General features: G+C 52.2%; 2 protein-coding genes and 1 non-coding gene across 6 annotated transcripts; 1 reads left to right on the plus strand and 2 right to left on the minus strand.

Annotated features, from left to right (window-relative positions):
• Nucleotides 1-271: 271 nt before the first annotated feature.
• Nucleotides 272-11,431, minus strand: LOC104059723 (E3 ubiquitin-protein ligase TRIM39). 4 transcript variants are annotated; one of them, XM_054052070.1, is made up of 8 exons: nt 11,342-11,431; nt 8,838-8,914; nt 7,631-8,266; nt 6,007-6,102; nt 5,104-5,334; nt 4,202-4,224; nt 3,366-3,481; nt 274-2,722 (listed from the first exon to the last, which is right to left on the minus strand). In XM_054052070.1, exons 3-8 carry the CDS (start codon nt 8,048-8,050, stop codon nt 2,208-2,210), a joined length of 1,401 nt encoding a protein of 466 aa, XP_053908045.1. In that variant the 5' UTR covers nt 8,051-8,266; nt 8,838-8,914; nt 11,342-11,431; the 3' UTR covers nt 274-2,207. The 4 variants fall into 4 exon arrangements, with proteins under 4 accessions (XP_053908043.1, XP_053908045.1, XP_053908044.1 ...); XM_054052069.1 differs by lacking the exon at nt 11,342-11,431 and having other exon boundaries at nt 8,838-8,951; XM_054052067.1 differs by lacking the exons at nt 8,838-8,914; nt 11,342-11,431 and adding an exon at nt 8,570-8,768.
• Nucleotides 274-346, minus strand: TRNAV-CAC (transfer RNA valine (anticodon CAC)). Its single transcript has one exon. It is a non-coding gene; the product is annotated as a tRNA-Val (tRNA).
• On the plus strand, nt 11,377-16,005 carry LOC104059729 (E3 ubiquitin-protein ligase TRIM7). The gene is made up of 7 exons (XM_054052071.1): nt 11,377-11,976; nt 12,690-12,785; nt 13,636-13,866; nt 14,035-14,057; nt 14,317-14,432; nt 14,646-14,675; nt 15,223-16,005. Exons 1-7 carry the CDS (start codon nt 11,377-11,379, stop codon nt 15,735-15,737), a joined length of 1,611 nt encoding a protein of 536 aa, XP_053908046.1. The 3' UTR covers nt 15,738-16,005.
• Nucleotides 16,006-16,078: the final 73 nt, after the last annotated feature.

The following is a 16,078-nucleotide window of genomic DNA, read 5'->3' on the forward strand; positions in this document are numbered from 1 at the left end:
CAGTTCCCAAAGCCACTTGAGACCTTCCTGCAGCTCACCAGCTCCTATTTTATTTACCAGTGGGGATTATTTATATGTTTATGGGTGTTATTTACCGTTTAGGAATGTAATTTATTATGAGTAGCAGCGAGAAGTGTTTATCCAAAGCAAAAACCTGGGAGGGACAGGGAAAGCAGGAGAAAAGCAGTAAACAAATTTAAAAAAGAGAGGTATTTTATAAAAATTAGCATTCCTTCGAAACAAAGTAATAGGCGAGGGGAGAGAAAAGGTAGGTGTTTCTGCCCGGTTTCGAACCGGGGACCTTTCGCGTGTGAGGCGAACGTGATAACCACTACACTACAGAAACCTCCATGGGGGAAAGGGGTGCCTACCTGCACCCTATTGGATATTCTCTGCCCTGCGAGGAGCTGCTCATCTTCCCTTTGTTTTGGGGTTCAGTTCTACTGACTTCAAGACAATCAACCTCACTGCATGGAAAAGAGCCTGAAATGTGGCTGAGCTCAAAGAGTTTTGGTAAACGGAGTTAACTCCAGCCCGAGGCCGGTCACAAGCGCTGCCCCCCAGGGCTCACCGCTGGGTCCAATCCTGTTCAATATCTTTATCAATGACTCAGATGAAGGCTTCGAGTGTCCCCTTACCAAATTCGCAGACGACACTAAGGTGGGTGGAAGTGTCCGTCTGATGGAGGGTAGGGAGGCTCCAAAAGGATCCGGCTGGATCCATGGGCTGAGACCAACGGCAGGAGGTTTAACGAGGCCAAACGCCGGGTCCTGCACTTGGGGCACAACCCTGTGCAGCTACAGACCGGGGAAGAGTGGCTGGAAAGTTGCCTGGAGGAGAAGAACTTGGGCGTGTTGGTTGACACCCAACTGAACACGAGCCAGCAGTGTGCCCAGGGGGCCAAGAAGGCCAATGGCATCTTGGCTTGGAAGAAATTCCTCCTCGTGTCCAGTCTAAATCTGCCCCTCTCCAGTTTATACCCATTTGCCCTCATCCTATCCCCACAACCATTTGTTAACAGCCCCTTCCCAGCTTTCTTGTAGCCCCTTTCGTGTACTGGAAGGTCGCTCTAAGGTCTCCTCGGAGCCTCCTCTTCTCCAGGCTGAACAACCCCAACTCTCTCAGCCTGTCCTCAGATGGGAGGTGCTCCAGACCTCTGATCACCTTTGTAGCCTCCTCTGAACCCGTTCCAACATCTCCATCTCCTTCTTATGTTGGAGATTGCAGAACTGGACACAATCCTCCAGATGAGGTGTCCCAGTAGAGGGGCAGAATCTGAAAACACTGACTCCATCCGCTGGGAAACGCTCCCTTGAGCACCCTCCACCCCTCCTGGGTTCCTCCTTACTCCCCTAAATATCCATTAGGCAGCAGCTCAGCCAGAAGCTGTTGGTTAATTAGAGGTTAAAGCCAGCTCTGCCTTGGGAAGGATTTATTTCTCTTGAGTGTAGGCATCTACATCCCAACAATCTGCCATCAGATGGGAGAAGTGAATACTCCCGCACACACTCGTCGAGGCATTTCTAGAGAAGATAAATGACCATTTGCCACCATTCTTCACTGACCCTGGTGGGACCATAGGTTGGATGGCTGCTCATGGAACGGCAATTCCTTACAACATCCAAAGGCGTGGACATCACACAGCACTAAGCAGGAATCCCACACAAGCTCACACCACGGATGAAGGTAGTTTGGTTGATTTAAGGTACCCTTCCACCAGATAAGGTCTTGCCTATCTCACCCTTAGATTAGATTATTGCCACCGAAAACATGAAGCCATCAGGAAGTCCTCTAAGCTTTTGCATCACCGCCTACAGCATCTACGCTCAGTCACGCAGCTGAAAGCTCGGTGAGCCAAATCCAGGCTCAGCATATTGCAAGGACGCGTTGGAGAGGGCGGAGGGAGAGAAACTGGGAACCAGCTCAACTTGTGCTCAGCTCAGCTCTCCCACAGAGAAGTTTTTGGAAGGGTTTATGGACGTGGATGCACCAGAGCATCCGGCAGAGTCGCAGGGGGTTGGGAAGCAGAGCAGCCCCTCTCTCTCTCTCCAGCTCTGAACCAAGCGATGCTTCTTGTTGACATAAACTATGGAGAAAGGAGAATTTTCCATCCCAGAGAGGATATTCTTCACGCTCCCAAAAGCCATCTCGGGGGTGATGAGCCCCTGAGTTCTCCCTAGGCTCAGGTGGACACTGTCCCGTGAGGGTCAGGGGGAGAGAGTGAACTGGCAGCCCCTCCCCAGGCAGAGCAGGGGGAGGATTCGCTCTCCCGCAAAGGATGTTGGGGGGTAGGTGAAGATTGGGGCCTCGTTATTGGAGTCAAAAAAAGCCACCCGCCCCGCCTCGTAGTCCAGGTAAATCCCAATCACTTTGGGGGGAGCAAGCAGGGAGATGGGGATGGTGGGAGACGTGAGTGCCTGGTACTGGCTCCCGCACTGCCCCACCGCCCAGATCCCCACCTTGGGGTTGACGCTGATCCGCCCTTTCCTCTTCACCGACTCCTTGGCCACCCCAACAGCCCAAGCTTCCCCCTCGCCCACCTCCACCTCCCAGTAATGCCTCCCCGCGCTGAAACCCTCGCAGCCCAGGACGCAGCGCGATGAGTCGAAGCGCTTGGGGTTGTCGGGGACGGGCTGGCGAGTGTCTTCCCATCTCACGCGCTTGCGATCCTCAGACAGGACGAGCCGGGGATGCGCCGTCTCTGGATCCAGCGTCAAACTTACTGTGGACAGATAGAAGATGACCGTGACGGTACACCTCACTCCTCAAGGACATCATGGTCGTGGTGTCCTCATCTTCCCCCAGTTTAACCTTAGGATGCTTCAGCTTCCAACCCCTGTTTGCTGGAGCAGAGCAGGGATGGTTTTATGCCCACAAGCAAGACTGGAAGAGTCAAAAAGACGTCGTCATAAAGGGACATAATCTAGAGTGAGTGTAAGGCTTTGGAATGTCGGTGTATCTGCTGGGAGTCTCCTCTTCCAGAAAGAGGAAAGAAAGCCTCAGGTGTCCCATGACTTTCTCTTTTTAAGTTCCCAGGTGGAAATATTGGCAATTTTTGTCTGTATTCTCCTTCAGAGAGGTGCTTTCCAAAGGTGCCACTGACCCTACGTGAGGCCCCTCAGTGCCCCAAAGCTTCCTGCACTCCCCAAGCTCTGCCAGAAGGCAAACTCACCCTCTCTCATGCAATCAACCAGAGGAATCACTTCTTGCTATGCTAACATGGCTGCAGCTCCGCAGGGTATGTTGGAAGTATCTCTCCACAACGTTTCTCCAGGCCTTCTACCTAGCTGAGATCTCTTTCCTTGGAGCTCCCGCAGAGAGACCTAACACGACCTCAAACCCTCTCCTCCCCAGCTTCTCTGTACCTTGAAATTTCATCAGCATCTCCTTGAGGGCAATATTCTTCTGAGGAAGGCCGATGGGTTCCTCTCCCAGCTCAGGTGACATCTCTGCTGGTGCCTGGTCACCATCCTTCTCCAGCCTGGAAAGAGAGAAGACCTTCCTAATAGTGTTTCCTTCACTTATAACTGTCATTATGCACTGATTGATTCTCAACGGATTATGAAGAACTAAGTAATAGTAGGACTAGATCGATGACTTGACCTTAGGATAGTCATCAATGAGGTCCCAGAGATAATTTTGCTGACCCAGGCCACGTATCTGTGTTGTTCCCAAGGAGAAGAGTCCCTGGATGGTGAAGGCTTTCCATCATGACCAGCAGTGCTCTCCTTCGAGGGAAATGCAGGCGGTAAAAGGTGCCTTTTCTGGTCTACTTTTGTCTTTCCAGTAATGCACCTTCTTAATCCATGTCCAAAGAGGACACGAAATGGTCCGTCAAAGGGTTGGAAGTTCATACTGGATTCCCTTCCACCTGGAATGTTTAAACCTCCACACGTTTTTAGCTGCTGGTTCGCTGTTGATGATGAGTCCACAAGGGCAGGGAGGAAGCTCAGATCTCCAAGAACTGTTCTGGATGGACCTTAAAGGAAAAGCTGCAGCAGAGCTGGAGGTACCATCATCCTATCTGATATTTTGCCTGGTCGTCAGCATCCTACTTGGACCTTTTGTGGTGTCTTAGTCATCTCCAATGTGTCTACACAGTCCCTAGCGTATGGGGATGGGGGTTTGGAGTCTGTCAGTGTCACCACCGTAGAGATAAATGACATGAACATCACAAGAACACGTGAAAGGAGCCGCCAACCTGCTCAAGATGTTTCTGCTGTCCTACAAAGGAAAGATGAGAGAAGGAGCGTTAGGTCAGAGCAAAGTCAACCCGATAGTGAACAATGAGCAGTCACCGCGTGGCAGTGGGATGAACTCAGGCAACTCTCCGTCTAAATTAGGGGTCTAAAATGAAACCCCTCTCTGCTGGAGAGTTGAGGTCATGGCAGGATCACTCAATGAGCAGGTCCTTGCTGTTATCGGCCATCACCCACCACTTTTCATGTCCCTGCTCTTCTGCTATGGGTGTTCTTACTGCGAATGCCTATTTGGATGTCCTAAATCAGAACCAACCAGAGCCTAGAGATGAGCTCAAGGGATGGGTTTGGGTGACTCTCTAAAGACGAGTGCCTGCTGTTTCTCCATTGCATACAAAGGAACCCAGACTGTTGCTGTCCTTGGGCAGTGATAGGATGAGGGGGAACAGTTTTCAGCTGAAAGAGGGGAGGTTGAGATGAGACCTTAGGCAGAAATGTTCTCCTGTAAGAGAGAGAGACCCAGGTTGCCCAGGGAAGTTTTGGCTTCCTCATCACTGGAGGTGTTGAAGACCAGGTTGGATGGGGCTCAGAGCAACCCGATCCAGTGGGAGGTGTTTCTGCTCATGGCAGGGGGTCAAACTGGATGGGTTTTGAGGTCCTTTCCAACCTAAACCATTCCATGATTCCATGACAATTGTTTTGGATGTAGACATGTACAACCAGATGGGTGGATTCCGTTCCCAGCGGTTGCTTTAAAACACTCAGCTGGGCACTTGGGCCACGCTTGTGATCATTGAAGAAAGTAATTTTATAAAGAAAAGCATTGAAAGATCCATTTTTAAAGGAGTATTTGGAGCTAATTTGACTCCTGGATTGGTGGCGCCAGTGGTGTTCAAGGTCTCACCTGCAGGAATTCGCACGCTGGCTGCTGACACTTCTCCTCCAGTTCACAGAACTGCTTGTCGATGGAGGAGATCTCCTCCAAGAGCTTGTTGATGGTTTCCTCCTGTCTCCTCATGATCTCCTGGTCCAGCTTGGCCAGCCGCTCCAAAAGGAGACGTTCCTGTCCCTCCACGAACTGGTGCAGCTCCTTGGCTTCCGACACAACCTTCTGCCTCTCGGTTTCTACTTGTTCCTGCAACAAGAACCAACGCACGCAAGGGAGACGCAGGGCTGGAGGCAGAAATGGTTGGGAAATAATTGCAATGAAGATGATATAACACGATGATTTATAGCACATCCATAAATTCCTGTGCCCGCTGCAGAGCAGAGGGATAATTAAGACTTTTTTTTCTGCTGTTTCTCGGCTGCAGTTGCTCGCAAAGGAAATTTCCCATGGATTATAAACTTTGTACCCAGACCTTTGGACAGGGGAAGATACAAAACAAAACCAGAAAGAGATTTGTTGGCAAAAGAAGTCGGGGAAAAAGAAAACGAGGCAAGAGAGAAGTAATTGCGTGATTCCCGTTTTCTGTAGGTATTACCAGGGGGAATCGGGATATGTGTGAGCAAACCAAGGAAGAAAAAGGTCAATGATAACCTGGAAAAACCCAACACATGGTCCCAGCCTTTTAAGACCTACAAGGAGTAGGAGACATGGGGAAAACTGGAATGTTTTTAATCCACCCTTGGGACCGCTGTTGTCACTGCTCGATGGCATTGAGGACATTCCCATGCACGTGCAAGGGACCATGGAACACAGTCTTTGATCATGGCACATCTCGTCTCTCCATACCCATCACCATGGCCAGAGAGAGAACCAGAAGGAAAGGCAGAGAGCCATTGCCACCCCGGGGTCGGCACTTACGAGGAAGTCCAGGCTTTTTCCTTCCTGAGCCGTTTTCAGTCCCCACAGCTTTTCTCTCCTGTCCTTCAGCATCTGCATGTGAGCCTGGAATTTCTCCTGAGTGGAGTAGAAACACCTTGTGATGCATTCTATTCCTCCCACGGGTTCATCCCTCTATCCGGGTTCATCTCCTACAAATCAGATTCTTCTCTGTTTAATAACACAATAGTCTGGCTCTGGTTTAATTCATAAACTCTAATTTTTGGGAGAGCAGGGCAGCCAGAAGAGGTTGCTTTCTGCAACAGCCAGGGCGAAACTAATGGCATAGGTTGGAAAATAGTCAAGCAAAGAACGAAATCAGCGGGAAATAGAATCATAGAATAGTTTGGGTTGGAAGGGACCTTAAAGATCATCCAGTTCCAAACCCCCTGCCATGGGCAGGGACACCTCCCACTGGATCAGGTGCCCAAGGCCCATCCAACCTGGCCTGGAACCTCTCCAGGGATGGGGCAGCCACCACTGCTCTGGGCAACCTGGGCCAGGGCCTCCCCACTCTCATCGTGAAGAAATTCCTCCTCACGCCCAGTCTAAATCTGCCCTATTTCGGTTTATACCCATTCCCTCTCTTGTAGCCCCTTCGGGTATTGGAAGACCACTCTAAGGTCTCCTTGGAGCCTTCTCTTTTTCGGGCTGAACAAACCCAACTCTCTCAGCCTGTCCTCATATGGGAGGTGTTCCAGCCCTTGGATCATCCTTGTAGCCTCCTCTGGACCCGTTCCAACAGCTCCATCTCCTTCTTATATTAAGGATTCCCGAACTGGACACCAAGAAAGGAACAGAGGGGCAGAATCCCCTTCCTCACCCTGCTGGCCACGCTGCTTTTGATGCAGCCCAAGACACGGTTGGCCTTCTGGGCTGTGAGCGCTCGTTACTGGCTCACGTCAAGCTTCTCATCAACCAGCATCCCCAAGTCCTTCTCCTCAGGGCTGCTCTCAATCGCATCATCCCCCATCCTGGATTGAAGCCAGGGATTGCCCCAACCCAGGTGCAGGACCTTGCGCTTGGCCTCGTTGAGCCTCATGAGGTTCACACAGGTCCGTTTCTCCATCCCCTCCATCACCACCGTGCACTGAGACTACATCACACCACTGGAGTGAGAGCAATTCTTGATTCTCCCCTTCACTAACGTCGGTTTTCACAACACTCGTCGCATGCGTGTGGTGAAACTGGAGCCCAGAGCATGGGCGTGTTGGGAAACCTCACCTCGCCTCGCACGCCGACGCCGTAAAACCAGATTCTCTCAGGTACATCTACACACAGCGTCTCCTGCACCCCAAATGTCCAAGACAGCAAAGCTGACCCTGCTTTGAGCAGGAGGTTGAGTGAACGACCTCCTGGGCTCTTTTCCAGCATAAGGAGGATGCAGCGATGATATGGAAACGGCTTCAAGACAGTCAGGGTGACCAGCGATGAAGGTGCAGAGCGGGCAGGGTGGCTATAACCCAATGTTCATCCCATCAAGCAGAAAGCAGGTGGAAATGGGTACAACCCCAGGTGTCTGCAAGCAGAGCATCCCGTGGGGCAGCTCCCTATCCCACTCCTTTCCTTCTCCCTCACCTCCACACCACACACAGAGACCTCTCACCTTGTGCTCCTCCGCAGCCTCCTCGATGGGGACCACGGCATGAAGCTGGTGAGCCTGGGACTCTCTGCACACCAGGCAGATGGGGGTCTGGTCCTCCTCGCAGAAGAGTTTCAGAGCTTCTCCATGCTTCTCGCACAGCCTCTCCTTCCCTGCCCCTCCTCTGGCTGCCTGCAAGCTCAGCTGCTTGGCTATCTCGATGATTTTTGCCAGCTCCCGGTTGGGTCTCAGGTTTCGCTGCGGAGCCGCCTCTTGGCACTGAGGGCAGACGAAATTCTCCTTGGCTTCTTCCCAGTGGCGCGTGATGCACGCCCGGCAGAAGTTGTGGCCGCAATGGATGGAGACGGGGTCTTGGAAGAAGCCCAAGCAGATGGAGCAGGAGGCTTCGTTGTGGAAGCTTTCGGCGGGGCTGTCTGCGGCCATCGCCTCGGCGCGCGAGGGCGACGGGCAGCTTTCGTTTTCCACCCTGCTTGGTCTTGCCCGTTGGCTGCTTCGCTTCCTGCAGGTGGCTCGGGCCCCCGAGGGAGGTGGAAGCGAGAGGCGGCGGAGTTTCACTGCTGAGATGCACCGAGTCTTCTCCGAGTTGCGACTACTGCAGAGGAGAAGGGAGAATCCCCTTTCTCCAGGGAGCCCGGTGGGCTGCGAACGGATTAAAAGGAAAATAAACATCTTTCATAATTTCCCAGCTTGGTAGAGACCCAAACTACAGCCAAACCACCCCAGGAAACTGAGAGGGAGCCTCTGTCCCACACCTCCCCATGGGGTCTGGCATCATCGTGCTTTCATCGCTCATTAATAAATGCACTTGTGATTTATTAATTGAAGGGCACAGCCGTGGGAATAGAACCAAAGCAAAACCTCTGCTGTGTTTAAGCTTCCCCTCTTCAGGTGAAACCACCGAGACGCATCCTTGGCTGCTTCTTTCAGATCTTGATTATTTACCGTATACAACCACCGCCTTCGCCGCTGTTCTGCCCACGTCCTCATTTCTGCGTGCGTACGTGCAGCCATAAATGCTTTTATTGTTGCTTTCGATTCCGTTTTTAAACAGGACGCCCCTTCTTTCACAGCTCCCCAGGGCCAAGCAACAGCCGATTTCCACTCACCCTCTTACCTTTAATTTTCTTTTTCTCCACGCTTGCCTGTGATGAAGGAAGGGAGGGGATTTTCTTCCACCCTGTAAATGAAATAACTTCACGATTGGCCTTACCCTTCACTCGAGCTCCTCAGAGATGGGTTCTCCTTCAGCCAAGGTCCCACCGTGCTGCAGCAGAGCTTCCTCCAGCCCTCAGGCACCACGTTTTGAGGATAAAAAAAAAGTGATATTTTAGGATTCTATGATTCTTTTAGACGAGACATCCCTAAACCACTCAATCCCATGGATCATCAGAGGGCTGATGACAGGCATTCCAGCCAAATGATTCTATGGTCAACCTCAGGCACATGGAAGGGTCCAAAGTCCGTTGCGTGTGAAAAGGAACGGTACTCATTAGCACTGGGCTGAGGCTGAGTAGCGAAGTGACACATTTTCGGAGAACATCAGTAAATAACGCACCCGCTGTTACTTGTTTTCAAACGGGTTTCTGATTTTCTGATGCAAAGCTCCGTGCACAGGAACACTCAGACTGAAACCGGTGTTGTGGTTTCATACTCAAGGCACTCTTTTTTTTTTTGCTTAATCTGGTGTTCAGGGTTGATTTAGTCATAGAATCGTAGAGTAGTTTGGGTTGGAAAGGGCCTTAAAGATCATCCAGTTCCAATCCACCTGCCAAGAGCAGGGATGTCTCCCACTGGATCAGCTGCCCAAGGCTCATCCAACCTGGCCTTGAACACCTCCAGGGATGGGGCAGCCACAGCTTCCCTTGGTGACCTGTTCCAGGGTCTCACCACTCTCATGGTGCAGAAGTTCCTCCTAATGTCAAGAAGCCTGGGATGATTTGGGTCCAAAGGGACCTCAAAGCCCATCCAGTTCCACCCCTTGCCATGGACACAGACACCTCCCATTGGGTCAGGGGCTCCAAACCCCATCCAACCTGGCCTTCAACATCTCCAGGGATGGGGCAGCCACCGCTTCTCTGGGCGACCTGGGCCAGGGCCTCCTCATCCTCACGTTTCTTCCTAAGAGCTCATCTCAATCTCCCCTCTTTCAGCTGAAGACGGTTATCCCTTCATCCTATCTCTGCACTCTGTGATAACGAGCCCCTCCCCAGCCTTCCTGTAGGCAAATGATGCTGAACTTGATCTTGAGGAGCAAGAAACCACAGAGATGTGAACCACGGGGTACCTCAGTGCGTCCACCTCCCTCGATATCAAAGTCAAACCTTCAGGTTTGTCTTATTTGATCTAACTTTGCGGACAACCCAGCTCCTAAAGAGGACCTTGGTGTGGTGTTTCACAACTGCAGCCTTGTGTTATAGCTTTCTGTGCAGTAAAAGCCCTCTGGGCGTGAGGCAGGTTAAAATAACGCCAACCGACTCCAAATGAGCCCTTAATTGGCTGTGGGTAATCAACAGGGGCTGTTACAGAATCCTTTAGGTTGGACAAAATCTTTCAGTACAGTCTCAAGAGGGAGCTGGTGGCTCTGTTTTGAAGAGGAGGAAGGTGTTTCCTTGATGCCTCTGTGCCAGAGAGAAAGAAAATTAGTAATTAAAGCTTTTCCCTGGGATTCTGCTTAATTGCTCCCAGGCTGGGGGTAACCACAATTCACCATCGGGCCTGAACCATCCCCACCTCAGTGTTCTCCTTTCTTTGGGTTGTGTGGTTTTCGCTCCTGTCTTCTTCTCCCAGCATTTCAAGGTTAAAAAGCTCAGCCTGGAGCGGGGAAAGGGGGATTTTTTCCTGCAGGTTTTGCTTGTAGGGGATCATCCAGGTGAGGGAACTGAAACCCAGGTCCGTTTGGGAAAGGATTCTTTGTTTTCAACCTAGTTGATGCCGGGATGGTGATGGGCAGAGCTACCAATGGCTCAGCGTAAGAGGGTGGTTCAACGGTTAAAGAAGTTCAAAGCCCCCAGAGTGTAGATTAAACCTTTCCAGAGGGATGTAAGGAGGAAGTGCTGCTCTTCCCAGCAGGGAACAAGGGGATGAGGTTGCCCTTGGCTGTGGCATCCTGTCTCTTTTGTGCTGGAAATGGGATCCCTGGGGGGTTGGCGCCTGGCAGGACCTGGAGAAGCACCACCTGATGAGCCAGGAGTTGGGAATTGATCCTCATTTGCAATGCAGAAGGTGGGGTTGAAGCTGGAGGGAGAGGATTTAGCAGAGGAAGGGGGGGATGTGGGTGGCTGCAAGTTTCCCAGGATTAGAGGAGTTGGATGGGGTCCCATTTCCTGCCTCTCTCTTTTCCCTCCACCTCAGGCACCGCTTGCAGAGGTGAGGCTGTCCCCCTGCGTGACAGCAGCATTTATTTCTTGCCAAGGAGAGAAACAGGCGCTCTTCCCATCCTGGGACCCTTCTCCCATTCCACGTGGGTGCCCCTCAGCCTCCACTTCTGTCTTCATTCCTCCTGCTTCACCCTCCCTGCATCACTCAGCCTCCTTCCCGAGCTTTCTTCAGCCTCACCTTTTCCATAGGTGCTCTTCCCCATCTTTTCCATGCCAAGCCCCCTCCCCAAATCCTCTTTGCTCTCCTGCCCTGCCCCCTTCCAGGATGAGGGTCTCACACACCAGGCTTGACAAAGCTCCCTTTACCCATCCTTCCTCCCTGCTGGGCTTTGGGTACCTGAAAACCCATGCAGAGAGCAGATCCTTTTGGGAATGGGGACCATCCTGGAGGGTGCAACCAGGAGGACTTTGTCCATCACCTTTTCTCTCCCTTCCAACCCAAACTCAGCTCTGGCTCTGCCCACTCTGGGGGTGGCAGGAAGGGAAACGCCTTTCCCTTGCGTGGAGGAAAATGAAAGCAGCCACCGTCTTGCAGCTTGCACCAAGGTCCCCATGGCTGCGCTGAGCCCCACCACTGAGCTCCCCAGTGAAGCCTCCTGCCCCATCTGCCTGGAATATTTCCGAGACCCCGTCTCCATCCACTGCGGTCATAATTTCTGCCGGGCGTGCATCACTCGCTGCTGGGAATGGTCCACGGTGAATTTCTCCTGCCCGCAGTGCCGGGAGACGGCACCGGAGAGAAACCTTCGTCCCAGCCGAGAACTGGCGCGGGTGTTGGAAATAGCCAAGAGGTTGAGTTTGCAGGCGGCCAGAGGGGAGACGGTGGAAGAGGAAGGTTGCAAGAAGCACTGGGAGCCTCTGAAGGTCTTCTGCAAAGATGACAAAGCCTTCATCTGCGTGATTTGCCGGGAGTCCCGAGCACACCGCTCTCACACGATGCTTCCCGTGCGGGATGCTGTCCAAGAATACAAGGTAAAGAGGGGATTTCCCTCCAGGTTGTCCTGGGAGCCAGACCAACACCATCAGGGCTTGGTGTACCCCTGGGAGAACACCATCATGGGGCTGAGAAGCTTCTTACCCCCACCCAAGGCAGTAGGCTGGGGGCTGAAATGTTGTGTCCCCTCTTGTTTTGCCTCTGCTCCTTCCCCGGAGCGAACCGTCCCGTTTCAAAATGACAGCGGAGACCACGCACGAGTGCTTCTGCTGTCTCAGTTCTCATCCGAGAACCTGAGGCTCTGGGGCTGAAGGTCTGAGGTCTCCATCCTCTCTTCCCTGTGGTGAAATCCAAGCCTTTGTCTGGCTGTGGTGCGACCGGGTGTCCGCTGATCCCAAGATGTTCTCTCCACCAGCATCAGTCAATAAAAAAGGGGTGTTTTCAATAAAAAAGGGGTGTATTGAATAAAAAAGGGGTGTTTTCAATAAAAAAGGGGTGTTTTCTTGCTGCATCAGAGTTAAATCATCTCAGAGAAATGATCCACCTGAGACCACAGAAAGCTTTTCCCACTGTGTGCCATTTATTTCCATTTAAAGCACTCCCTGGTCTTAAGCTCAAGACCCTTCTGGACCAGGAGGGGCACAAGGAGAAGGTCTGGAGGTGTTCCTGGTCCAATCCCCTCTCCCGGAGCAGGTTTTTCAGGCTGCCTTAGTCTCCGGACACATGGAGTCTTGATTTTGTCTTCCCTCAGGGACAAATCCAGGCGCATCTGCAAGTCGTGAAGGAAGAGAGGGGCAAACTCCTGGGGATTCGAGAGGCTGAAATGAGGAGAAACTGGGAGTGTTTAGTAAGTGTTTCAATGAGGAAGGATGGGGGTCTGGGTGTCTCTTTGGATCGAGATGAGGTGCTGGGTGGGAAATGGTCGTACTCCGCCTTGGGGCTGAGATCTCTTTCGAGGTATCAAACCAGAGCCTTCACTGCACGGTAGGAAAAACCCACAGGCAGAACCTGGAGCTCTGCCAGGACCTTAATCGCTGAATGCAAAGCAGGTGTTGGGTGGGTTGTTTCACTCTGGGTGGAGAACGGATTGGGAGCAGCCCTGAGGAGAAGGACTTGGGGTGTTGGTGAATGAGAAGCTCCACGTGAGTCAACAATGAGCGCTCACAGCTCAGAAAGCCAACCACGTCCTGGGCTGCATCCAAAGCAGGGGGACCAGCAGGTGAGGGAGGGGATTCTGAGGCTCTGCTCCACTCTGGTGAGACCCCACCTGGCACCCTCTGTCCAGTTCTGGAGTCCTCAGCACAGGAAGGACATGGATTTGTTGGAGCGAGTCCAGAGGAGGCCATGGAGATGATCCCAGGGCTGGAGCACCTCCCGTATGAGGACAGGCTGGAAGAGTTGGGGGTTGTTCAGCCTGGAGAAGGGAAGGATCAAGGAGACCTTAGTAGCTTCCAGTATGGCAAGGGGCTCCAGGAAAGCTGTGGAGGGGGTCTAGGTCAGGGGTAGGATGAAGGGGAATGACTTTAAGCTGAAAGAGTTGGGAATGGATGAGCTTTGAGGTCCCTTCCAACCCAAACTATTCTATGATTCCTTGATAGTTGAGGCACTGCCTCTATGTCTGCAGTCACCGGGAAGCGTAGGACTTTTCTGCATCCTTCTCCACCCTCTTTTTCCCTTCTTGTGTCCAAACCTTGCAGGAGAAGACCGAAGCTGAGCGCCAGAGGGTTTTCTCCAAGTTCGAAGGGTTACGGCTCTTCCTGGAGGACCATGCCCGTCACCTGCTGGCTCAGCTACGGGACCTGGAGAAGGACATTGAGAAGACGCAGGATGAAAACATCACCTGCCTGACGAAGGAGATCTCTCGTCTGGATACCTTGATCCAGGAGATGGAGGAGAAGTGCCAGGAGCCAGAAAGCAAATTCCTGCAGGTGAGGGAGACGGGAATGGAGCCAGGTCACCACCACCTGGATCTGGGCTATTTTCTGGCTCTGAGTCTTGCCCAATAGTGCAGCCAAACCCACACTGTTGGTATTTCAGTAGACGTTTCGCTACCAAGACCCATTCACCAAATTTCCTCTCCCCTCTCTCCCTTCCAGGACATCAGCGGCACCTTGAGCAGGTATGGGCCTTCTTGAGCTTCTCCTCTCACCCCAGGGAAGGGGAGCTTGGACCTTGTGTTCGACCTCACCCAGAGGCCAAATACGTGTCTCTGTGGACACATCTTGGAGCAAAGGTGTCTCTTCCCATCACTGACGGTGCTTCAGGTTTATTAAAGCCTTTGCGCTGGCTCCTCCAAGCTATGGGTTTGCACAAAGGATCTCTTCCTCTCTCTCTCAGGAGGTTCACCTGCACCTCCTCATTCCATCCTCCTCCTCTAGGCTTGAAAAGGAGCATTTCCAGCAACCTCCACTGCTTCTCCCAGAGCTGGAAAAGAAAATCAGTCACTTCAGGGAGAAAAATATCGCTCTGGAGGAGACTCTGAGGAGCTTTCAAGGTACTGAGCGCGGGCTGGGGTGGGGAGATGGAGCAATGCCCATGCGAGCATAGATTATATTTATTTATGGAGTATAAATTATATTTTTGAGTATGAATTATATTTTACTGCAATTCTATGGGTGATCTCAGCACGGTAGAACCTCTCTGTTTTCTTACCTGTTCTGATACCTGCAAGTTACATCAATTAATGTCTCTCTTCTCCCCTCTGTAGACATCCTGATGTTTGAGCTGCCTGAAAAGAGTAAGTTCACATCTCCTGGTGGTGAGGGAGAGGGAAGGACTGAGGGAACGCTGAGTCCAACATGGGATTGGCCAGGAGTTAGGGTTTTCTGGGGAAGATGTTGTCACCTCTGGCCAAAATGATGAACGAGGAGGGGCAAAGCCACCAGAAGGAGTCAGAGAACGCTCACCGTGGTGTCCTGACGGATTTGTTTCTTTCAATGGAGCTCCTAAGCTGCATGAAAACCAGCTCTGCCCCTCACACCAGCATTTTCGGGGAACAAACCCCTGGTTTGACATTTTTGGCACCAAAAAAGAGGTTGGGGGTCTCCTACTCCTCTGCCTTGGGTCTTGTTGTCTTGCTCCCTTGGGAAGCTTCTACTGATGCTCACCTGAGTCCTGCGGGTTGGGGAAAGCAGTCAACATCTGCCCTTGCAGCAGAGGTAGAGCATCCCACGCAACGGGATGGATGCTGCTGCAGGACCTCCATGTTCAGCCCCAGCAGCGAGGCAGAACCTGATGCAAAATGATTTGGTTTCCTTTGACCCTCTACTCTCTGCTCCTCGCAGTGGAGGTGACCCTGGATCCATCCACCGCTCACCCCCAGCTCGTCGTGTCGGCGGACGGGAGGAGCGTGAGGTGGGAAGAGGTCCAGCAGGACACATCTGCTGAGGGGTTTGGCACTGACCCCTGCGTGCTGGGCTGTGAGGGTCTCACCTTGGGGAGATGCTGCTGGGAGGTAGAGGTGACACCCAAAGGCTCCTGGGCTGTGGGGGTGGCCAAGGAGTCCCTGAAGAGGAGGGAAGAGACTACTGCGAGCCCTGAGATGGAGCTCTGGTCAATGGGTCTCTGTGAGGGTCAGTTTTGGGCTCTCACCTCCCTTGAGCGTATCCCACTGTATCAGATCCAGGTCCCCAGGAGGGTCCGAGTCTCCCTGGACTATGAAAATGGTCAGGTGGCATTTTTTGATGCTGATAAGAGAGCCCTGATATTCACGTTCCCAGCCGCTTCATTTAAAGGGGAGAGAGTTTATCCCTGGTTCCTGGTGTGGAGCGAGGGATCTCAGATCGCTTTGTGTCCCTGAAGCTCTCCTTTCTTCCCCAAACACAACTTGATGTCCCAAACATCCCTATTTCCATCACTTTGGAGGATTTCTCTCTTCTAAAGTCCCAGCCGGCCTTTTTTTTGGCCTCTCTTCCCATCCTCAGTGATGCCAAAGCGCTGAGCGTTTCATTTTGGGTTGGTATCCCAGACGATCATCTCCAAACCGGGGCATCGGATGGAGCCACATCTGCCCCACAGCTTCCTTGGCTGCTTCTCCAACCTCATGGTTTTAGATGAAGTAAAAGTGTTTACATACCGTAAGGTTCTTCTCTGGCTGGTTATTTGCTGCTTCTGGATGTTGGGCTCAAGGGGGGACAAGGT

The sequence above is a fragment of the Cuculus canorus genome, chromosome 31 (genome assembly GCF_017976375.1).
Source record: "Cuculus canorus isolate bCucCan1 chromosome 31, bCucCan1.pri, whole genome shotgun sequence".
NCBI lineage: Eukaryota > Metazoa > Chordata > Aves > Cuculiformes > Cuculidae > Cuculus > Cuculus canorus.

Coding starts and splice junctions, on each gene's coding strand:
- LOC104059723 (XM_054052067.1), bottom strand. CDS start 8,638: ATGGCTGCACGTACGCACGCAGAAATGAGGACGTGGGCAGAACAGCGG. Junction 3,482..4,201: donor AGCAGAAACATCTTGAGCAG/GTTGGCGGCTCC, acceptor CTCTCTTTCCAG/GCTGGAGAAGGATGGTGACC. Junction 2,723..3,365: donor GATGCTGATGAAATTTCAAG/GTACAGAGAAGC, acceptor ATCTGTCCACAG/TAAGTTTGACGCTGGATCCA.
- LOC104059729 (XM_054052071.1), top strand. CDS start 11,377: ATGGGGACCATCCTGGAGGGTGCAACCAGGAGGACTTTGTCCATCACC. Junction 12,786..13,635: donor GGAGAAACTGGGAGTGTTTA/GTAAGTGTTTCA, acceptor CAAACCTTGCAG/GAGAAGACCGAAGCTGAGCG. Junction 13,867..14,034: donor CAGAAAGCAAATTCCTGCAG/GTGAGGGAGACG, acceptor TCTCCCTTCCAG/GACATCAGCGGCACCTTGAG.